Below are 21,537 nucleotides of genomic sequence, written 5' to 3'. Positions count from 1 at the left end.
AGTAGATGAAAATTATTTCGTTGGGATTAGCAGGGTTAAGTCACTGATTTTAGATTACATTTTTACAATGTATAGAAAAAGAGGTTTGTGATCTGGATTAATCAAATTTATTTAATAATTTGTTTTTTAGCAAACAGATTTTAAAAACAAGGATCTGTTCCAGCTATTTTTGAGAAAATTAATACAAATTTCAAGCGATTATAAATCATACTGTGATTCTGTTTTAGCAGTTGCTCAAAGAAACCTATTTAACAAATCAAGGCTTTACCTATGTTTCGAGAGATATAGTTAGCTTTGTCAAACATAGTTACCTGTTAATCAATTGCAGTTCACTACTTCAGGGCTGACCTGAAACTGAGGTATCAGGTCATGTTGTTCTTAGGTATACTCTCTGCGATGCTTGTGATTGACCAGAGCGCCACACCGTGGTGACTGGTCGAACTTGATTGGCCAATCAAGTCTTTTTTAAAAAATTCGGAAGGACGGAAAGCCAAATCGGATTGGTATTATATCCATTGTCCCTATTGATGTTATTAGTGGGGTGTTTTAAGATTTCGATTGCTTCTCTATGTTTTCTTGGAAATTTGTTGTGCGTTTTTGCAATGACTATTGTTTTATCAAATAAAATGTTATATCCTATTTCAATATGATGTTTAGCTAGTGCTGATTGCGTGAAATGTTTTAGCCTGACTTTACTCTCATGTTCTTTAATACGCTGGGTCACCGCTCTCCCGGTTTCTCCAATATAGACTCTGCCACAAGAACAAGGGATTTTATGTACTCCTGGATCACTGAGGGGTGCCTTTTTATCTTCAGGTTTATTTAGTAGTTGTCCTATTTTCGCAGGAGGCTTAAATATGGTTTGGATGTTGTTTTAGTTGAGAATTCTTCCTACTTGTTCTGTGACACCTTGGATGTAGGGTAGGGTGGTGGTCATTTTTCTCTCTCTTTCTTTCGTAGGTTTGAATGTGTCTTCTTATTGCTTTATCAATTTTTTTTTGTGTAGTCGTTCTGTATCAGGATTTGTTTAACGTTTTGTAATTCCTTTTGTAAGTTATCTTTATCTGTAATGGAGACAGCTTTGAATACAGGGGAGTTGATGACCGATTTTTTTTGGGATGGGTGATGGTGGAAGGAGGCATGTAGGTATTTGTTTGTATGCGTGGGTTTTCTGTAAACTTCATGTCCTAATGTGTTATTAGATTTTTTGTAAACTAATACGTCCAAGAAAGGCAATTTTCCGTTTTGTTCTATTTCCATGGTGAACTCGATATTAGGATATTAGGATGATGTTTGGTTGAAGATTTTAGTTTCTAGGTGTTCCATAAAGACATTGGCTATTACAGGTGAGATTGGGGATCCCATTGCTGCCTCTGAAGTTTGTTCGTAGAATTGGTTATTGAACGAAAAGTGTTATTGAGACAGTGTTCTATCAAAGGTACGAGCTCAGTAGGAAAGTTTGTGATAGATTTAATAATATCAATTGTATCTTAGATTGGTACTTTCGTAAAAAGAGATGCTATGTCGAAACTCACTATGATATGTTGGGTTTGAATGCGAATCTGTTTTATCTTTTCAATAAAGTCAAATGAGTTGTAAGTTGGTGAGTTTATTGCGCTGACGATCGGTCTGAGTGGAATGTTCTCTTTGTGGATTTTTGGGAGCCCGTAAAGTGTTGAAGATATGGATTAGTAAGTATTAAGTTAGATATTCTTTGGCTGTCAAGTTTAGAATCTTTGAGAAGAGTTTTTGTTTTACTGACTATTGTTTTTGTGGGGTCCTTTTTAAGTTTTTTGCAAGTATCGTCAGTTAGAAGGTCCATGATTTTGTTGTTATTGTCTTCTTTGTTCATCATTACTGTTGTGTTGCCTTTGTCTGCGGGTAATATTATAATATCTTTATTTTGATTGAGTTCTTTAATTGCTGTTTTTTCCTGCTTTGTTAAGTTTGAGGAGGGAACTTGAGCTTGGCGTAAAATGTTGGCCGTCCTACGTCGTATGTCATTCGCTTTTTCGGGTGGAAGGGTATATATTGTGGATTCTAAATTGCTGATTAATTCTTCTTTTGGGATTTTCGATGGAGCTACAGCAAAATTATGTCCTTTAGGTAAGGCTGAAATCATTTCATTGTTGAGAGGGTGATCAGAGATGTTCTTTACTGTATTTTTTAGTTGAATTTGCTTTACTGGGAGTAAATTGTCAAATTTTGTTTTTTGTTTTTGGGTGAAAAGCTCTTCAATCCGTTGGGATTGATCAAACGATATGCGGTCTAATGTGGATCAAATGTCAAATTTGAGGGTATTTGATAGGAAAAGGTGAAGTTTTAATAGTTTTTTAGAGATATTGTGGAAAAGAAATTTGCTTGCTTTGCTTGCTCAAGTTTTCTTTCACGAGAAGCAAACTTGTATTATGCAGAATCGATTTGGATTTAGATGTTCCCGAATTATTTTTCAGTTGTAAGAATTTTGGGACGATTTTGTTGTCCCTGCACCATTTTAAAAAAGCTAAGGATGTTAGTAGCTTACCTTGAGAAGTCCTGAGCTTACTAAAGGTGTTGGTTTTAGTAAGAATACTGTCCCTGTAGAGTTCCTTAATAATAGATTTTATGCTTTCACGATGATTCATTTTGATAAAAAGAGATATTTCGGGTTTCACTCGTGTAAAAAACTACGAATTGTTTGCCGACGTTTCGTGAACATTGCAGTTCACATCTTCAGGGCTGACCTGAAACTGAGGTATCAGGTCATGTTGTTCTTAGGTATACTCTCTACGATGCCTGTGATTGACCAGAGCGCCCCACGGTGGGGACTGGTCGAACTTGATTGGCCAGTCAAGTCATTTTTAAAAAATCCGGGAAAACGGAAAGCCAAATCGGATTGGTATTATATTCATTGTCCCTATTGGTTTAACCATTGTCCCTATTGATGTTATTAGGCACTCTGGCCAATCACAGGCATCCTACAGAGCATACCTAAGAACAACATGACCTGATACCTCAGTTTCAGGTCAGCCCTGAAGATGTGAACTGCAATGTTCACGAAACGTCGGAAAACAATTGGCAGTTTTTTACACGAGTGAAACCCGATATATCTCTTCTGATCAAAATGAATCATCGTGAAAGCATAAAATCTATAATTATTACTGTTATCAGCAATTTCGTAAATAAAGTTGTCTCGTCGTATTATCTCATCTTGTAAACTAAAACTCCTTTTTCCTTGTTGTAATAAACTGCCAGTGACCACTTGGCATCAAATACGGCTAATCAATAAAATCATTAGATGTATTTAACTAACGAAAAATTGATATTTTTAACAAAGCAAATAATGTTTGCAGTCAAATAATAATCACTATTATCAATGCAAATAATCATTTGCTAATTTTTTTTTAGTAGTTGCCGCAGTTTTCAAGATGGTTACTGTCTTAAAATCTTCTGAAGTAGGAAAGTTTTGTGTTGACTTGCGTTTTCGCAATAGAAATAACACCATGTATCTGTTGTGTTTCATCAATTGTGATGCAATTTTCGAACCGTTCTTTTAATACCACTTCTTCTGCTTTGTATTTTTCACTGCTACAATAATCTACATAAATGCCCTTAAAGTGCATTGTTGCCCAGTCGTTCATTGAAAGAGCAGTCGTGAGTTGATTAACGTATGGACGCTACAAGTTTGTTTAAGAGGCTGATCTTTTGATAATGCCACTAATTCCATCGCAATGTCCTTTTCCATGAGAAGTTGCATACAAATTCCATTATGCTTTGCATTAAAAATCTCCCTCGTGATGTGCTATATGGACAAAGTTTTTACGATTTTTTATGGTGCTGCTGAGCCATCCGAAACGTATTATGCTTCGTCTATAGTTATTTCTTTTTCGTGTAAGTACTTCATTAGTTTTTTTTCTGACACAAATGTACAGCAATCGGATTGTATTCTTTAATATCAGATATTACTATTTAACTAATGCGCTTCAATTCTCTTTCTGGTGTGCGGCAGTAAACTTCAAAAGGATGAATGGTTACTTAAGGTTTTGACCAGTAATGACTTTGTGAAGAATCTTGATTATCAAGATAGTGGTTTCCTGCAATATTTAAAAGCATGAGAATTATACCTGTTCTTAAATTTTCATTCGTTCTTTTAAGGCACAGACTTTATCATTTGCAATGAAGTCCCGAAAACGTAGTTTTTTCATGTGCTCACTTAAGTAATCAATGAACTAATCTTCAGGTTTCACTAAGGTTTCTAGGTCTGACCTATCTGTATGCAATTTAGAAGTTGTAGATAATTTTCGGCTTAAGCTTGCTTTCAAAGACTTGAGATTACTATCGCCAAGAAATTTTATACAGTCATTAGAGTAGCATCCAATCTGTGCAGGATTCCAGATTGCTTGAGCTTTCAAATGTTCAAGAGACGAAAATAGCAAACAGTTTAATTTAGATAATTAAAGTATTTTCCCACAAATAAATATGATCTTGGCATTTTTATGGGGTACACAAGCACATCAATTGTAAGTGTCACTCTATCCTGCTATAACGCACTTTTTAGGTCTTAAAACTTCCAATTTTGAGAATCCGATTTTTTATTAGGGTTCACTTGCTGAATATCTTTACAAATTACTTTTAGATTACGCAAAACTAAAGGTTTTTAAAGTTTCACCTTGCTCCATTAATTTAAACTGTTACACATTCATTTTTACCTGGAATTAGGGGACTAGTATCATCATTTCAATAAAATTCTATAACGAACAATGTCGTTTGATCTCAAAATAGTTTTCTCGCTTTTGGGCCAGGGAAGATAAATAACATTCAGATTAAATTAAACGTTTAGTGGTGCGGGACATGCGATTTGAAGAGTTTAATTCAGTTACAATATTTTTAATACTCCAACTGTGGGGAAAATAGTTAGAATTTATATTTGTTAATCTTTACTTTATTTAGCCTCCTAAAACAGATGTTTTTAATTGTTAATAATTTCATCACCATCGCATTCAGTGTCTTGAACAGATTGCATCCCAGAACAGATTGCATCCCATTGTTTTACAAACTTTTCTTAACACGACTTCCTTTTATTTTTTTGTTTGCAGCTCCACAAAATTTATTTCTGTATTCCCTAGAATTCGTAAATAGGTATTTAAACATGAAAGATCTGGCTATTTTTCTATTTTTGACATTTTGATGCTATTATGAGAAGAGAAATCACCGTCTTTGTTACCTTCCATTTCCACTTCCTCTTTTATTTCTATTCCTAATTCTAATTTATTTTCCACTTCACTTACGGCTGTGATTTTACTTTTGAGAGTCAGTGTCTCACCTTCAGAAATTTTGTCCGCTGCAATGATCACAATAGAAGTGGTTTTTGGAAATAAGTGGTTATTTATCTCGAATATTTTTAGGAACGTGTCTGAGATTTTTTTATAAAATGTTGGTCTGATAGGAAACGGATTATAAAATCTTTTGAATGATATTTTTCCAGTCAAGTACCGATATATTACCAAATTTAAAACATTATTAACAGTGAATAGAAAAATGAATACCTGATAACAATAGAAATAAGAACTCTTTCATTCATTCAAGCAATTAAGCATGTAACAAGTGAAAAAGTATCACGGGTCATCAACACTAACGTGGTGCTACCAATAAATGCGTTTAATTTTTGTCAAATAATATTTGGATCAATCTCTGAAATCTTTTTTCACTTTTATCTGTTTCACCAAATTTTGGAAACAAATTTTTTCTTGAAATTTTATCGTTATGAAGCTTGTCATCAAAAATGAAAATTAGGACGTTAAAGAGTTAAGTCGGTCAATAATTAGAACCTCATATATTAATTAAAACAAGATTATTCAAAAACTTAAAACTTCCATATTTCCGCCATTTTTTGGAATTTTCGATAAATATTTGGTGGAATTTTTTCTCACCACCAAATAAAAATATTTCCTGAATGAAAGTTCAATAAAAGATGGACTGTATATTCTAAAAAAACATTGAAAATTACATTATTTAAATCTATGAATATTGCAAAATGATGACTCTTTAATTGTAAATATAAAAAATTAAAGAATTTTCTATTTCAAATTTTCAGAATTGTAGAACGAAATTGCGAATCATTGAAATTAAAGAGTTTTTAATATTGAAGATTTACAGTAGAAAATTATTCAAGTTTTAAGTACGATAATTATGTTGATTTGCATTTTTAATTTCTATAATTTTAAACATTTAGAATTGGAAACTCTGGAATGTTCATCTTAAAAATTGAAGTATTAAAAAAAGAGCATTCAAGTTACATCAAATACATCATTTTAAATTATCCATTCATAATTGAAGAACCTGAAATTGACATTCTTCAAGATAGAAATGTATGTTTTAAATTAAAGAAACCGTTTCCTTAACATGATTGTTATCCCTTAACTAAAAATAAATATTAAGAAAAAAAAATTATTTTTAATTAAAAAAAAATTCGTTTGAGTAAAAAACAATTCGTTGCAACCAAAGAAATTTCTTTAAATCAAAGAAAGTTCTCTTTGACTGATAGCCAAAGAATATTTTTCTTTAATTCAAAGAAATTTTTTTCGAATAAACGAATATTTTTTCTGACTATATGTCATTTAAGAACATCTTATTACGATATGAAATATTAAGTTAGCTTATTTATTTATTTTCTTTTAATTTTAGCTGCTGGGATAAACTCTCACATTTCAATAAAAGTTACATATTATAATTAAAATTTATATCAAAATAAAATAAAAATAAGATACTTTTTTTTGTTTCTTCAACAAAAAATTAGATAAAAAGGTTTTATTTTTATATATAATTTTATACCGAAATATGAAAAAGAAAACTATTCTTATATACCGAGATTGAAGTCTTTATAACGTTCTTACAATGTGTTACGTAATATATGGATGGTCCCTTAAGGAGGTGTTGGATATATTTTTATTTACCGAAACGTTTTTTATCCTTATTCAGGTGAAAATATAGCAGACAATGGCGGCCTAAAAGCAGCTTACCATGCATATATAACTACTCCAAAAAGCTACAAGGACCAGATGCCACTACCTGGCCTTAATATGACGCATCGTCAATTATTTTTCCTCAATTTTGCTCAGGTGAGAAGAAATACAAATTTCATAACATTAGTAGAATCTAAATTAATATCCTCTTCAAAATAATTTAAATGTTTTATCCAAACTATTTGTTAGACTCTCAAAAAAATGTCACCATTCTTTATCACTATTTAAAAATAAACAAATTATTTTGACGATAACTGAAAAATATGTCACTTCAAATTCACAAATTATAAGTTGCTTTGAAAATTTCAAATAAAATTGTAGTTCTTTAGATATATTTATGAATCCTGTAGAACAAGTTTAATAGGAAAAAAAATCATGCTTTTCAATCCATTTCCTGTATCCGCGATTTTTTAAAATTTTATTGATATTTCTATCAAACAGTTTATTGATGGAAAGTCTATTAAAATGAATAATCAATTAATTATGTTATTTGTAAGTGTCCCTCGGTTTCTTGCTTTATAAGGTTCTGCCAACATTTTTGATAGAATTGCTAGTGATTTCTATCAAAACGAAAGATACCAGTGTCCCACCAAATCATGTACACTTTTATACATTTTTTTATAAAAATTCAATCGAATCCTATTATATATTATATATCCATAAATCCTGACCATTTTAGTATTCGTTTTTGATTATACTAGGCTTTTTTATAGAAATAACATAAAATTTATGAAGAAATTTTGAGGATATCTTATGCTTTTTTATGAACACATTCTTATTGAAATTCTATCTAATCTTATCCGCGCCAGACTAGTATGAAATACTATTTTCGAAAACCCGTAAGTATTAAGATATTTTCATTAAAACTATCAAATCTTAGGAAATGAGAAAATTTTGATAGGAAAGTATAAGATTTCTCGACCGATACAACTTGATATTAACTTTCAGGATTATGATACGGAGGATTTGATACAGGTCTAGCGTCAATAAGTTATAATAAAATTTCAATGAGAAGTTTTTAAAAGAAAAATCTAAGATTTCTCCGCAGATGCAGTTGTATAAAATTTTCAAGGATTTTGGAATATATAATTTGATATAAGTCCTGCGCCAATAAGGTTTGATAGAATTTTAGTGGAAAACTACTGATGGACAAATATATGATTTTCCGACGCATAGAATTCGATAGAAATTTTCCAAATTTTGGAAGATAGGATTTAATACAAGTTCAGTGTATTTAAGATTTGTTGGAGGTTTAATGGTAATTTTTTGATATCCATGTATAAGATTTCTGGATGGATAATATTTAATGAAAGTTTCTGAAATTTTAGAAGATAGGATTTGATATGCATTCTGTATGGATAAGTTTTGATGCAGGTTTAATTAAAAGCTTTGATAGAAAAGTTTAAGACTCTAGGATAGATAAAGTTAAATAAAATCTTCCAAGATTTGATCAAGTCTTGTACCAAAAATATTTGTGAGAATTTTAATGATACATTGTTGATGGATAGATATAAGATTTTTAGATGGATAGAATTTGATCGAAATTTCCGAAATTTTGAAATATAGGACTTGATAAATGTTCTGTGTAGATAAGACTTGATGGATTTTTAATGAAAATCATTTAACATACTAGTAAAAGATTTCCTGAACAATAGAATTTGAAAGAAGTTTCCGAAATGTTGAAATATAGGATTTGATATCATTTCTCTGCAAATAAGATTTTGTATAGGATTTAATTCGAGAGAAATTTCAAAAATTGTGGAAGATAGGGTTTGATATAAGTTCTGAGTGGATAAAATTTGATAAATGCTTAATGAGTATCTATTGACAGAAAAGTATGAGATTTTTTAATGGATAGAATTTGATAGAAATTTCTAAAATTTTGGATTATAGGATTAGAACCAAGATCTGTGTGGATAACTTTTGATAGAGGTTCAGTGGTAAGCTATCGATAGAAAAGTATAAGATTTCTGAATAAATATAATTTGATAGAAATTTCCGAAATTCTTGAAGGTACGATTTGATATGCATTTTTGTCAGATTTGATAGAGGTTTAATGAGATGCTATTTTTTGAAAATTATACGATCTTACGACGGATAAAATTGGATCATATCATTAAAGATTTGACCAAGTATTGTTCCAATAAGATGTACTAGAATTTTAATAAGATATTATAAATTGGCGCATACAAGATTTCTCGATGGATAGAATTTGGTAAACATTTCCAAAATTTTCGAAGATAAGATTTAATACGAGTTCTACGTGGATGAGATTTTATAGAGCGTTAATGCAATTTGTTTGATGGAATAGCCCGAGTAAAAATGATTCGACTTGAGTTCGACTTGTTAATGTCTTCAGTTTGTCTCCAAGACATCGATGTCTGGCTGCGTCTCAAAACTGAGTCGAGACATAGGTCTTCGTCTCACTTTTATGGCCACGACAGGTGAAACGTCGCTTACTTGTCTTAAGTCGAGCCTTGTCTTGGCCAAGACGACGTTTATTTGACTCAAGACGAGTCTTGTCTTGGCTGAGATTATCGAAACTTTTTTGACTCATAAATGAGATTAAAATTGATGAATAAAAAATTTCTAATAATTAATTTAGTAATTTTTATTTTAAAAATTCAGAATCGGTGGGTCTGAACGAGTATAACCCTTAAGAATTATCTTTAAAAAAATAAAAATTGTAACTTTCTAGAAGGATCTGCTAAGCCGTTAGAAATACGTAAAAACAAACAGCATTTTCGGTATCATCGTCAAACAAGTATAATACAAATAACAATCCATAAATAAGTTGATTTAATTCTAATTGGATGAGATTTGGTACAGGTTTGATGAGAAATTATTGATCGATAAATATAAAAATTTTCGATGTATAAAATTTGGTAGGAATATCCGAAATTTTGGAAGAGAGTATTTCATAGATGTTCTTTATGGTTAAGATTTGATAGAGGTTTAATGAGAATCTCTTGACAGAAAAGTGTAAGATTTTTAGATGGATAGAACTTAATAGAATTTTTCAAAATTTTAGGAAAAAGAATTTATAACATGCTCTGTGTCGATAATATTCACTAGTGGCATACTGAGAATCTGTTGACAGAAAAGTATAAGATTTTTCGATGCATGAATTTTAATAGAAATATTTTTGTTCCCGAAGCATAAGATTTGATACAAATTATGTGACAATAAGGTTTCCTAAAATTTGAATGAGAAATTATTGATGAATAAATATAAGATTTTTTGATTTATAGAATTTAATCGAAATTTCTCAAATTTATGATGATCTGATTTGATACAAGATTTTTATGAATAAGCTTAGATGGAGATTTAATAAAAATAGTTTGATCGAAAAGTATAAGATTTCTGGATGAATAGAATTTTATGAAGGTTTCCGATTATCTACAAGATAAGATTTGATATAATATCTGTGTGGAGAAGATTTTATAGAGGTTTAATGAGAATATTTTGATAGAAAAGTATAAGATTTCACGGCGAATAGAGTTAGATAATTCTTAAACGATGTTATCCAACTCGAACCGGATAAAACATTTCAATATTTTATTAAGTTTTGTGCAAATAAAATTTGATAAAATTATAGTAACAAATTATTGATAGATAAATGTGAGGTTTTCATATGTATAGAATTTGGTTAATAATTTTTTAAATTTTGGAAGAAATGATTTGAGGTATGTTCTGCGTAGATAAAATTTGATAGTCGCATACTTAGAATTTGTTAATAGAAAAGTAAAAGTTTATTCGATGATTAATTTATCCTAGTTTCCGAAACATAAGATTTGATACAAGTCCTGTATCAATAAGATTTGCTAGCATTTTTAAACGAAATTATGGATCGATAAATATAAGATTTTTTGATGTATAGTATTTGACATAAATTACTTAATTTTATAAAGATCTGATTTGATGCAAGTTCTGTATGAATGAGGTCTGACGGAGGTTTGATGAAAATTGATTGATAGAAAGGAATAAGATTTCGGTATTAATAGAATTTGATAAAGGTTTCTGACATTCTAAAAGATGAGATTTGATATAAGATATGTGTGGATAAGATTAGATAGACGGTTTATGAGAATATTTTGCAAAAAATTATAAGATTGCACGACAGATAGAGTAGGATTAAATTTCCCCAGACTATACCAAGTTCTTTGCCAATAAGATTGGATTGAATTATAATGATGAATTTTTGAGGGAAAGATGTAAGATTACTCGATGGATAGAATTTGATACATCTTTCTGAAATTTTAGAAGATAGGACTTGATAAAAGTTCTGTGTGCATAAGATTTAAAAAGGTTTAATGAGACTCTTTTGATAGAAAGGTATAAGATTTCACGGCGAATAGAGTTGGATAAAATCCTCGAACATTTTATCCAACTCTATCCGATTAAAATCTTTCAATATTTCATCAAGTCCTGTGCCAATAAAATTTGATAGAAGTTTAATGAAAAATTATTCATAGATAAATATAAGATTTTTCGATGCAGCGAATTTGATAGAAATTTCCGAAATTTTAGAAGACAGGATTTGAATGTGTGGATAAGATCTTATGGAGTTGATTGAGAATCGTTTGATAAAAAATTATAAGATTTCTGGATGAAAACAATTTTAAAGATTTGATACATTTTCTGTGTAGGAAAGTTTTATTAGCGGGTTAATGAGAATATATTGCGAGGAAGGTATAAGATTTCTGGATGGATAGAATTTGATAGCAATTTCGGAAAAGTGAGAAGATAGGATTTGATATAATTTCGGTGTGGATTAGATTTTATGAAGGCTTGTTCAGAATCTCTTATTATAAAAGTATAAGATTTCTCAATGGATAGATTTTCATATAAATATCCTAGATTCCGAAATATAGGGCTTGAAACAAGTCTTGTATTCGACGCCTTGAGATGATTAGAAAAAAATACATTTCGAAACTAACTAGACAAAAATTTGGTTCCCAATCATTAATGGTCTCATTTATTCTCCCTTTTGCTGATAAAACTATCACAACTAAAAAAAAAACAAGAATATAATACAATAATTAATTCACAGGTATGGTGCTCTGCAGTAACGTCCGAGGCAATTGGCCTCCAAATCGAGAAGGATTCTCACTGTCCGGCTAAATTTCGAGTGATAGGTCCCCTTTCAAACCTTGCAGAATTCTCCACCGAATTCAACTGCCCAAAGGGCTCGAAAATGAACCCCGTTCACAAATGTGAAGTGTGGTAATAAATTTTCCCCAATTTTTAAAAGCAGACTTTTTTCTCTGAAGAAAAATCGAGCCAAAAAGGGATTTTAAAATGTATTAAGTCATTTCCTACAAACAGGAGTTTAAATCTGAATTTGACTCAGATTTTTCGGCCTGTACAATGGTATTTGTTAAGAATGTAGCACCGGTCGTCCACGGTGTAAAAAGAATGAAAGTGTGCGTGTCATATGATTATTTTCAAAAAGAGAAGAAAAAAGAAAAATTGGAAATTAGAGCTTTTTTATGAGTGAATCTCTAATATGAAAAGTCCAGGTTGTGTGCCAGCACTTATTTGTCACAAGGCACTATATAATTTAAGACTACTGCTATCGATTAACGTTAAATGTAATTTATTCGTATTATTATATTATTACAAGTAATATATCGTAGAATTTGTATCCCATCAAGGTGAATCTCGTTCTTATGTTCGTTTCTTCTGGTTCAAAACTAAAAATTTTCTTAGAATTCATTTTTAAAATAAAATTTTGTTCTTGATTTTTGTACAATCCTGGAGGATACTATTATTTTTCTACACATTTACATAAACTGTGAGAACAATAATTGTGGGAGTTTTGAAGCTCCCTCACATTTTTTACTTTTATAAATTATAATATTCTGTTGATGAATAATCTCTCATTTTGTACCTCTAACAACAAATTTAAAAACCGATTTTTTATATTTAAAACCCGTTTTTTGTAGTGCATTACACTTGACTTGTTAAACATTTAAACAATTAGAATAATTTCTATGCTTAAACTTTTAGATATTTAACCGATAGAACATTTCATTCGGTTAAACTTTTAATCAATTTTAACGTATTTTTCTTTTATTTGAAAAAACTTCAGTTTAAGGCCTGAAATATTGCGTATTCATACAACATGATTTAGCAGTTTTTGGTCAGAAACTAAAAAAACATTATTTTCTGAATAAAATGTTCAGTTTTCTCAGCTCGTAGTTGTAAAGTATTGAAAATGAAATTTAATGTTTATTTCAACTATTACTCTTTGTTTCACGGATTATAATAATTCGTAGAGGAGAGTACCTAAATATGAGATACCAACTCTGTTTGGCGTGATTGTCGGAATTCTATGTACTAAATTTAAAAGTAATATAGGTCATTTTAAAGAAAATTTAGTTTGCCATAAGCAGCTCAAATAAAAAATTTTATTAAAAATTTTTTTTATGCTGAAAATACAAAAAATGTAAAAAAGTGCTTTTTCCAAACTCGTCAAACTATTCTCATAATATGAGATACCCCAGGAAATAGCTAATAAAATGCAGAATAAAGTATTATTTTTCATGAAAAACTTTATTATATGTTTCCGAAGTATAAATTTACTGCTATTTAGATATATAAGAATATTATGAGAACCACACCGTGCAACTATGCACTTACTATGCTTGACCTGTACAATGAAAAACTTCAACACTATGGATATTTTCCTACTTAGTTATTCAATCCCCATCAGTCCAGACAAACTTTACTGCTAAATACATATTTAATGAATAATAAATAGGGTTTAAAGAATTCCCTTCCAAGAACTCGACCACCATCGATTTCACAAAAAGTTCGCCTATAATCTTTAGAAGCCCAATGAAAAATGGAGTACACCACGAAATTACTCTTTTTTCAAGGGCTACAATGTTAGTGATCGAACCAACAGAGTGGGTCTCTTAGTTAAGCTGATACCCCGCTATCTCATATTACGAGAATATCTCATATTCGAATACTCTCCTCTATTTATTTATCAAAGGCTTCACAGCCTTTCGACTATTAACTTCTTTTCTCTTTTTTTCGCTTTTCCTGTTAAATTGAACTATTTTTTGTTCAATTAAGGCTTTTTGCCTGAATAATCTACTATTATATGTTTAATTGAGAATTTATCGTTTTTCTTGTTGAAATTTTTATTATTTGATAGAAAATTTAACAATTTGGTTGATTTTTTTGTGTTTTGACTGAAAAATGTTTCTTAGTTCAAAATTTATCTCTTTGGGTAGAAATTTGATCTTTTTCAGTCAAAATTGTACCTGTTTTGTTGTAAATTTAATTATTTTGATAAAAATTCAATTATTTGATCGAAAAATCATCTTTTTGGGTTGAAAAATAAAATGTAAACAATTTCGCCTGTTTGGGTTAAAAATACAACTATTTTGGTACAATATTCAACTTTTGGTTTCAAAATCAACTTATTTCTAGAAAATTTAATCGGCAGAAATTTTATATCGTTTAAGTTATGTTTCGATCTTTCACTAATTTCTTAAAAATTCGTTTTTTTGGTTAAAGTTTAATCATTTTACTTTTTGAAAATAAATATTTTTTGTCAAAAATATAACTTCCATTTTTTTTGAAAATTCACTCTTTGGTTCAAATTAGAAATATTTTGTTGATAATCCCTTTTATTTTTTAAATATTAACATTTTTAACTAAAAATATAAAATAAATTTAAACAATTCCAGTTTTGGTACAAAATTGACCTTCTTTAGTTGAAATTTCATCTTTTTGGATTGAAAATTCATCTTTTACGGTCAAAAATTCAACGATTTGACAAAACTTAATATATTTTGGCTATGAGTTAAATTATTTTGTTATAAATTTGTCTCTTTATGGTTTCGAAAAATTTTTTAACTGAAAATTTAAATACTTGAATTAAAAACAAAATAATCTTCTTCAGGTGGGAAATCAACTATTTTGTTGAATTCATGTGTTTTGTTAAAAAATTTCCTTCGTTGGTTGAAAATTTAATTATTCCATTTCTTGATCAAAACTTCTCTTTAGTTAAAAATTCAATTACTTGGTTGCAAATTTTACTTTTTTATTAAAAAATCATTTTTTTGGTTGAAGATTCATCATTTCAGTTAACATTCATCTCTCTAGTTTTTTGTTGAAAATTCCTTTCTTTTTTTGTTAAATATTAATCTTTTTATTTTAAAATATAACTGTTCCATATTTAATTGAAAAAGATTGATTTTTTAGTTCAAAATTAAAATAGTTGGTTTCAAGCTGAGCTACTTTATACAAAATTAATTTTTTGAAAATCCATCTTTTTTAGTCAGAAATGAAACTGGTTAACAAAGTTTTTCTTCTCAACATGTTAAATGTTAAATCGGTTAAACGCAGAAATTATTATAATTGTTTTAGTATTTAGCCAATCAGGTGAGAAACACTAATTTTTTATATTTTTAGAACTTTATCGGTAAAGAAACATACTTTACTTGAATGATAAAAATAGACGGGACACTAAGACTGACCAAGTTCCAAAAAAGGGATCAGAGGGAAGATATAGTCGAATAATTTTTCTTGCCAATCATCATATCGATTAAAAAGTTAAAAATAATATCCAATTTTTGTCAACTACAAGAAGATAACTTTTGTATTTGAATCACTGATTTATTATTTGTCTTAAAAAATATTGAACCAGGAAAAACTCACATGAGAGCGCTCATTTCTGCAGGCAGGATAGTTTTTAAGCTTCTCAGAGTATTAAACTTACTACTTTTAATTGCAAATCTAAGTTGCTCTCTTTCATCTCAATTCTAATTATATATTTTATATAATAAATTTGTATTTATAAAAAACTTTGAATCTTAATAGAAGAAAAAAGGAAAACCATATGTACAATTACTTTGAGTACATCAAGATATTTTCAATTCTTCCACAGTTTCAATTTATATTTTGAAAAGGCAATTTGTTTTAAACAGATTTTTATTTTCAATATAAATATAAAATTACTGTGATGGGTAATATGCAATAGACCCGTGACGCAGTACTATAAAATGTGACGTCATATTTTAAAAAATCGGTATACTTTTTAAAAATATTGTGACGTTTTAAGTTTTAATCAAGTTAATTATAAGTCAATTTTTTGAATACATTCTTCAATGTAGAATTTGAAAGATAAGATATTTAATGTTTAATTATTCATTGTGCGAGGGAAGTTTAAAAACACTTCGAAAAGTGAAATATGAAAATGAATTTCATTTAAGCTGAAGTTATTCGAGTCAATGATTGTCGCCTACTAATGTTAATAAATTATTCGTAATTTTAGGACCTGTCAAACTGTTAAATTTCTAAAATGAGAAAAAAATTAAAATTTTCTATTGTCTGAATTGAATGTACTTCTAGATTTATCTTACACAAACTGGATTTTCTTTAGCTTCCTTTTTAAATAAGAAAATAGGTTTTCAATATTGCGGTATGAATTTATGAGAAACCCAAATTTTATAGTAATTATAAAGAAAATCCTTACAATCTTAATACTTTATTAGAAAATATCATTTTTTTATCCGGTTCAAAGTTAAAATATAATTTGAAAAAATTTAATGCACTTGCTATAACCAAGAGCTAATCAAAATTATATTCACCTAAATTAAGTGAAAAAGGAAAAGTTCATAAAACTTGGATGTAGCCCCTAGTACATATCACAGTAGATTTTGAAAAATAGTTCATTCATGCTTGCAAAAAGGAAGTTAATATTTTACATAAAGGATTTCCTGTATAGCGTGCTGGAAATTTGGTATGGCAAAATCTGTAGGAAATAGAGAAATGTAAAAAAGGAAAACTCGAGCCGTAGAAGAAACCAGATTTTCACCTTTTTATAAAGTTTGGACTAGTCTTTACATTAATTTGCAAAGTAATTTTATTATTTGTATATTTTGTTCTCTTTTAATCACTGAGACAATTTCGCTGATAAAGTGTAAAAATATCCGATCAATACCGTCTTCCTTAAGCGTATGGAAACCTGTAAGGAACTGCCTTATTCTTCCTAAAAAATAAATTTTCGTTTCAGAATGATCATGATGGCACCGGAAAACTTAACGTTAGAAAATGGTAATATAGAGCTAATAATGAACAAGAGCAGGGATATATTAAATTTTGCTTTTTCATAATATATTTTTCTCCCAATAATCCTAATCTTCTTGTATTTTCTAATTTCATATTGTATATTTGCCAGTATTATTTTTTTCAATTCATTTTTAAAGTATCTAATAGAATAATTACTAGTTACAAATGTACGAAAAATTGAAGTAACCCCTTGATAAAATTTCCGTATTAATTAAATTATAATTTTAAAAAATCGTAATCACATTTTTGCGATTGAACGGAGATTTAGATTTTGAAAATCATTTTTGGGAGAAAATTTTTAACGATTATTATTGTTTAAAGTAAATAACAATAGAATAGTCATTTAAGAATGAAGATTCCTAGGCCTTAATTATATGTTAAGGGTAATCTCGCGTGTTTTTGTGAACCGTTACTTGTATGATAATTGTCTCGTGCCATAAACTATAACAATAATTGGCGTTAACTAATAATATAGTTGTGCATGATTCGTGTCTGGTTTATAAGTGCAAAAAAATGTGTCGTATACAACGACGAAAACGAGTATGAGCGTTTATTTTTCTGTATTATTCTTGTACATTATGTGCTACGCTTATTAAAAGTAAAAATAACACAAATAAAATGATTGTTTCTTTAATTTTTAAATTTAGAATGCATTTTTCCAAAGAAAAAAGCTCAATTTTTTTCCGTCAATTTCTTCAAGAATCATCTAAAAAATAAGGTCAGGCGTTAGGGGGGTGGGGGGAGTAAAGTCTTACTGATATTTCAACCAAATAAGATGAATTATAAAAAAAGTGTAACATTTTATATTTTAACTAAGTAAAGAGTGTCACTTTAAATAAAAAAAGTTGAATACTAAACTAAACATGAAAACAAGAAAGTTGAATTTTCAAGCGAGAAAGATTTTTCAGTCAATAAACCGGAAGAATGCCATTATGAATTCTTAATTAAAAAAGACGAGATTTTTACACAACAATTGAATTTTTAATCAGATAATTGAATTTTTAAGCAAAAAGATTTATTTTCTGCCAACAAAGATGAATTCTCGACAAAATACGTATACTTTTAACCAAATAGTTGCATTTTCAGAACAAGAAGATAAAAAGTTCATTTTAAATGAAGCAGTGGAATTTTTAAGCAAATAGTTCTATTTTTAGTTGAAACAAGGTTTAAAACCCAAAAAACTAATTGAAAAAGTCTAATTTTAAACCGAAGAGATCAATTTTTTACTAAAATTATGAATCTTTAACCAAAAAAAAAATAAATTGTGAAGTTGAGGTTGCAACCAATGAGTTGAATTTTTAACAAAAAATTGAATGGTTGATATTTAAGAAATTTGTTTAAATTGATAAACATAAGTCAGAGTTAAACCATAAAGCAAACAATTTTATTTTTACAAAAATATTAACTTTGAATGAAAAACTCGAATTTTGAACAAAACACATGAATTTTTAATCAAATAGTTACATTTTTAACCAAAAAGATTAATTTTCTACCAAAAATTTGAGTTTTTAATAAAATACATGAATTTTCAACTAAAAAATATCCATTTTTATTTAAAAGTGGAATGCATAGTGTAATGCTTTGTTAAAATTTGAGGAATTTAAAAAAAAAATTAACTTGTAAAAATTTTTGAGTTCAAGAAGTTAGATTTTTAACAAAATAGTTGAATTTTAAATAAAAAAGGATGACTATGAACCCTGTGATAAATAAATCGGAATTTTGACAATTTATAGACTAAAGAATAATATTTTTAATCTATGTTATTTCCTATCTTTATCAAATCTGAATCATTTTTTTAGTGGGAGGGGTTGGATCAAACCTTATTTATTTTATTTCGTGGATTTATTATTGTTACATTGAATAATATTACTACTAATTAATTAAGTCTTGTTTTAATTTTGTTTTTGAGTGATTTACATACTTCAAAACTAATATCTTACGTGAGAAACGGGTTTGATTAGGCATCTCCCCCATGTAAGACAGCTTCAAAAAATTTTGACCCCCCTCCCCCCCTTGAAAATTTTTGCGTAACTTATACACGGCCTCAAAGTTAACTATGGCCTTGTGTCTGAGATTATGAAACCTTGCTGATAATTTCGTGAAATTTGCGATAAAATTTGTGCGTAAGGCAAAACAGATAACGCAATGGTTCTGTAATATTAGTAATTATTTCTAATTAGAGGCGTATCCCCGGATATTAAAAGATGTCAAAGTCAGTCTAAAGATAGAATAATTGGATTTCGATAAGGAAATTAAAGACCATTGACTTAATGAAGCACCAATTTAACTCTTTTTTATTGAAGAAATAACTATAGCAATTTATATAAATTCAGGAGTTTAATTAGGGCTCCACTTTTGACCGTTTATACGTTCAAATAATTAGGCTAATTTAAACGTTTACTCAATTAGACATTTAACCAGTAGAAACTTTCAGTGAGTTAAAATCTCCATAGTTTTTAACTTCTTTTTATAATTCAAACCAACTTTACATAGTTTATTTTTTCGGTTTAATATTAAAAAGAGGTAATTTTAAAACAACTGTATCAGGGCCTAAAGTGTTTCAAAGTAGAAAATTAAATGAACTTGTAAATTACGTTCTATCCTATAATTGTAAAAAGCGCCTCTTCGGAAGTGGTGAACGTGTAGTCCTTCTAATTTCTGTTAAATTCACAAAATTTTGAAAGATTTTAAAATCAAAGAGCATTTTGACAATGGGTAAATTTTTAGAGGTGCCATACAATTAAGACATCATAAAATTATGACAGACCTTCTCTGTAAAGTAAAATCGTTTAATTTTGCTTCCTCCTAGAAGAAGTTTTGTAATGGTAAATTTCTCGAAAAATTTGTAATTCATTTAATCAAATGTTCCTCAGTTTAAAAATATGTATATAATACAATATTCTAACAATTGTCTTATTTTCACAACTAAATTCTTGAAACTGACCGAAGGATTTAAAAAAACTATTTATGGACTTTTTTTAGCGCTCATTTATTTTAAAAATCGAAATTTTATAGTTAAATTTTTTCATTAACATGATTCAAAGTTGATTGAAGATTATAAAAGACCAATATATTTTATTAAAAATGAAGGAAGTTTTCGTCATTTATATTATATTTCAAATTGATTTTGAAGCAAAAGTTTGTTCTTTCTCATAATTTAAAGTTGATGCAAGAATGAAAAAGATGTTTCGATGATTCGAGACGAATCGATTGACTCGTAATATTGATAAACTTTTTGAAAGAATACGAAAGCCATGGTAATGCATAATATTCCAAATACGGTTTTTTGTTAGCTAAATTTTTTCAATAACGTAATTGAAAGTTGATGCAAGTATATAAAAGATTTCTTGCTTCGAGAAAAATCGATTGACCAATATCAATACATTTGATCAAAGAGTAAGGAAGTTATGTTTATTCGTGATATTTGAAACATGTTTTAAACAAAAAAAAACTTTTTTTCATCGACATGAATAAAATTTAATCTATGAAAAGAAAAGACGTTTTGATTATAAATTTTCAAATAAAATAATTCTGACAGAGACTGATAGGGATTGTATTAGTATTATTTTTTTTTAAGTTTAGTATTAGTTTTAAATTGAAAACTTAGTCTTAACTTAAATGATTTTTACATAAATCTGGGAAAGGGATAGCGTGTGACGTAATTTTCCCCTTCCCCTTCACAACTCAAAAAATTACCATTCTAAATACAAAATTTGATTTGTCCGATTTGTCACTGTACTGAGAAAAAATTTTGTGTTATTTTGTCATTTTCTATTTTTTTTGTAAATTTCTATTCTTAAATTGATCTGCCGGATTGAATAAGGGCACATAAACTTATTTCGCCAGGAGTGGGAAGGCCCCTGTAAGCTTTCAAAAACATTTTCTTATTATTATTGTTAAAGACTATATGGGGCATTATTCCTCAACTGACCCAACTCAAAAAGTCATGTCTTTCGATTGTCTCTAAATTCTGGGAACATGTTCGCCTATCCAACAGTAGTTAATCCACAAACTTATAGACCAGGATTACCAACCCTCCCCAAGTGAGGGGGGGTTGAATTTTCAACCCCAATGCCTGCAGGGGTAGTTTCAAACGCCTGTAACTTCCTTTCTAATTACGCGATTTAAAATTTTTATGAGGGTTTTGGAAAGTGCTTTTTACACGCTTTCATCCTATTTTATTATTTATAACAAAAAAAATTGTTTAAACAATTTTTTCAATAAATCAATTGTTTATTTAACTTTTTTCGCAATTAGGCATCTAAGATTTTTTTTAATAGTCTCAAAAGAAAGCTTGACTTTTTTACTATGAAAAATGTCTAATAAGAAAATGGAAAAATTTAAATTAATTGAGTTACAGAGCCGGTTGTAGAGGGAGTCCTCGCGCTCGCACTCGGGCGTTATGCGGCAGCATACCGCGGAACAGTTTTCAAGTATGCCATTT

General features: G+C 28.9%; 1 protein-coding gene across 3 annotated transcripts in view; it reads left to right on the top strand.

Moving 5' to 3' along the window:
• Window positions 1–13,391, top strand: part of LOC117178831 (endothelin-converting enzyme homolog) — a 68,369-nt gene extending 54,978 nt beyond the window's left edge. For 2 of the 3 annotated variants that reach the window (XM_033370330.1, XM_033370329.1), the window contains exons 12-13: window positions 6,958–7,097; window positions 12,055–12,231. In XM_033370330.1, the coding sequence (XP_033226221.1) occupies window positions 6,958–7,097; window positions 12,055–12,231 (317 nt within the window). Of the gene's footprint in view, window positions 1–6,957; window positions 7,098–12,054 lie in introns of all 3 variants that reach the window. The other variant, XM_033370328.1, reaches the window with a different exon arrangement.
• The last annotated feature ends 8,146 nt before the right edge of the window (window positions 13,392–21,537 follow it).

This window comes from Belonocnema kinseyi, chromosome 8 (genome assembly GCF_010883055.1).
Source record: "Belonocnema kinseyi isolate 2016_QV_RU_SX_M_011 chromosome 8, B_treatae_v1, whole genome shotgun sequence".
Lineage (NCBI taxonomy): Eukaryota > Metazoa > Arthropoda > Insecta > Hymenoptera > Cynipidae > Belonocnema > Belonocnema kinseyi.
The sequence above is the reverse complement of the archived record's forward strand: the minus strand, read 5'-3'. Positions and strand labels throughout refer to the sequence as shown.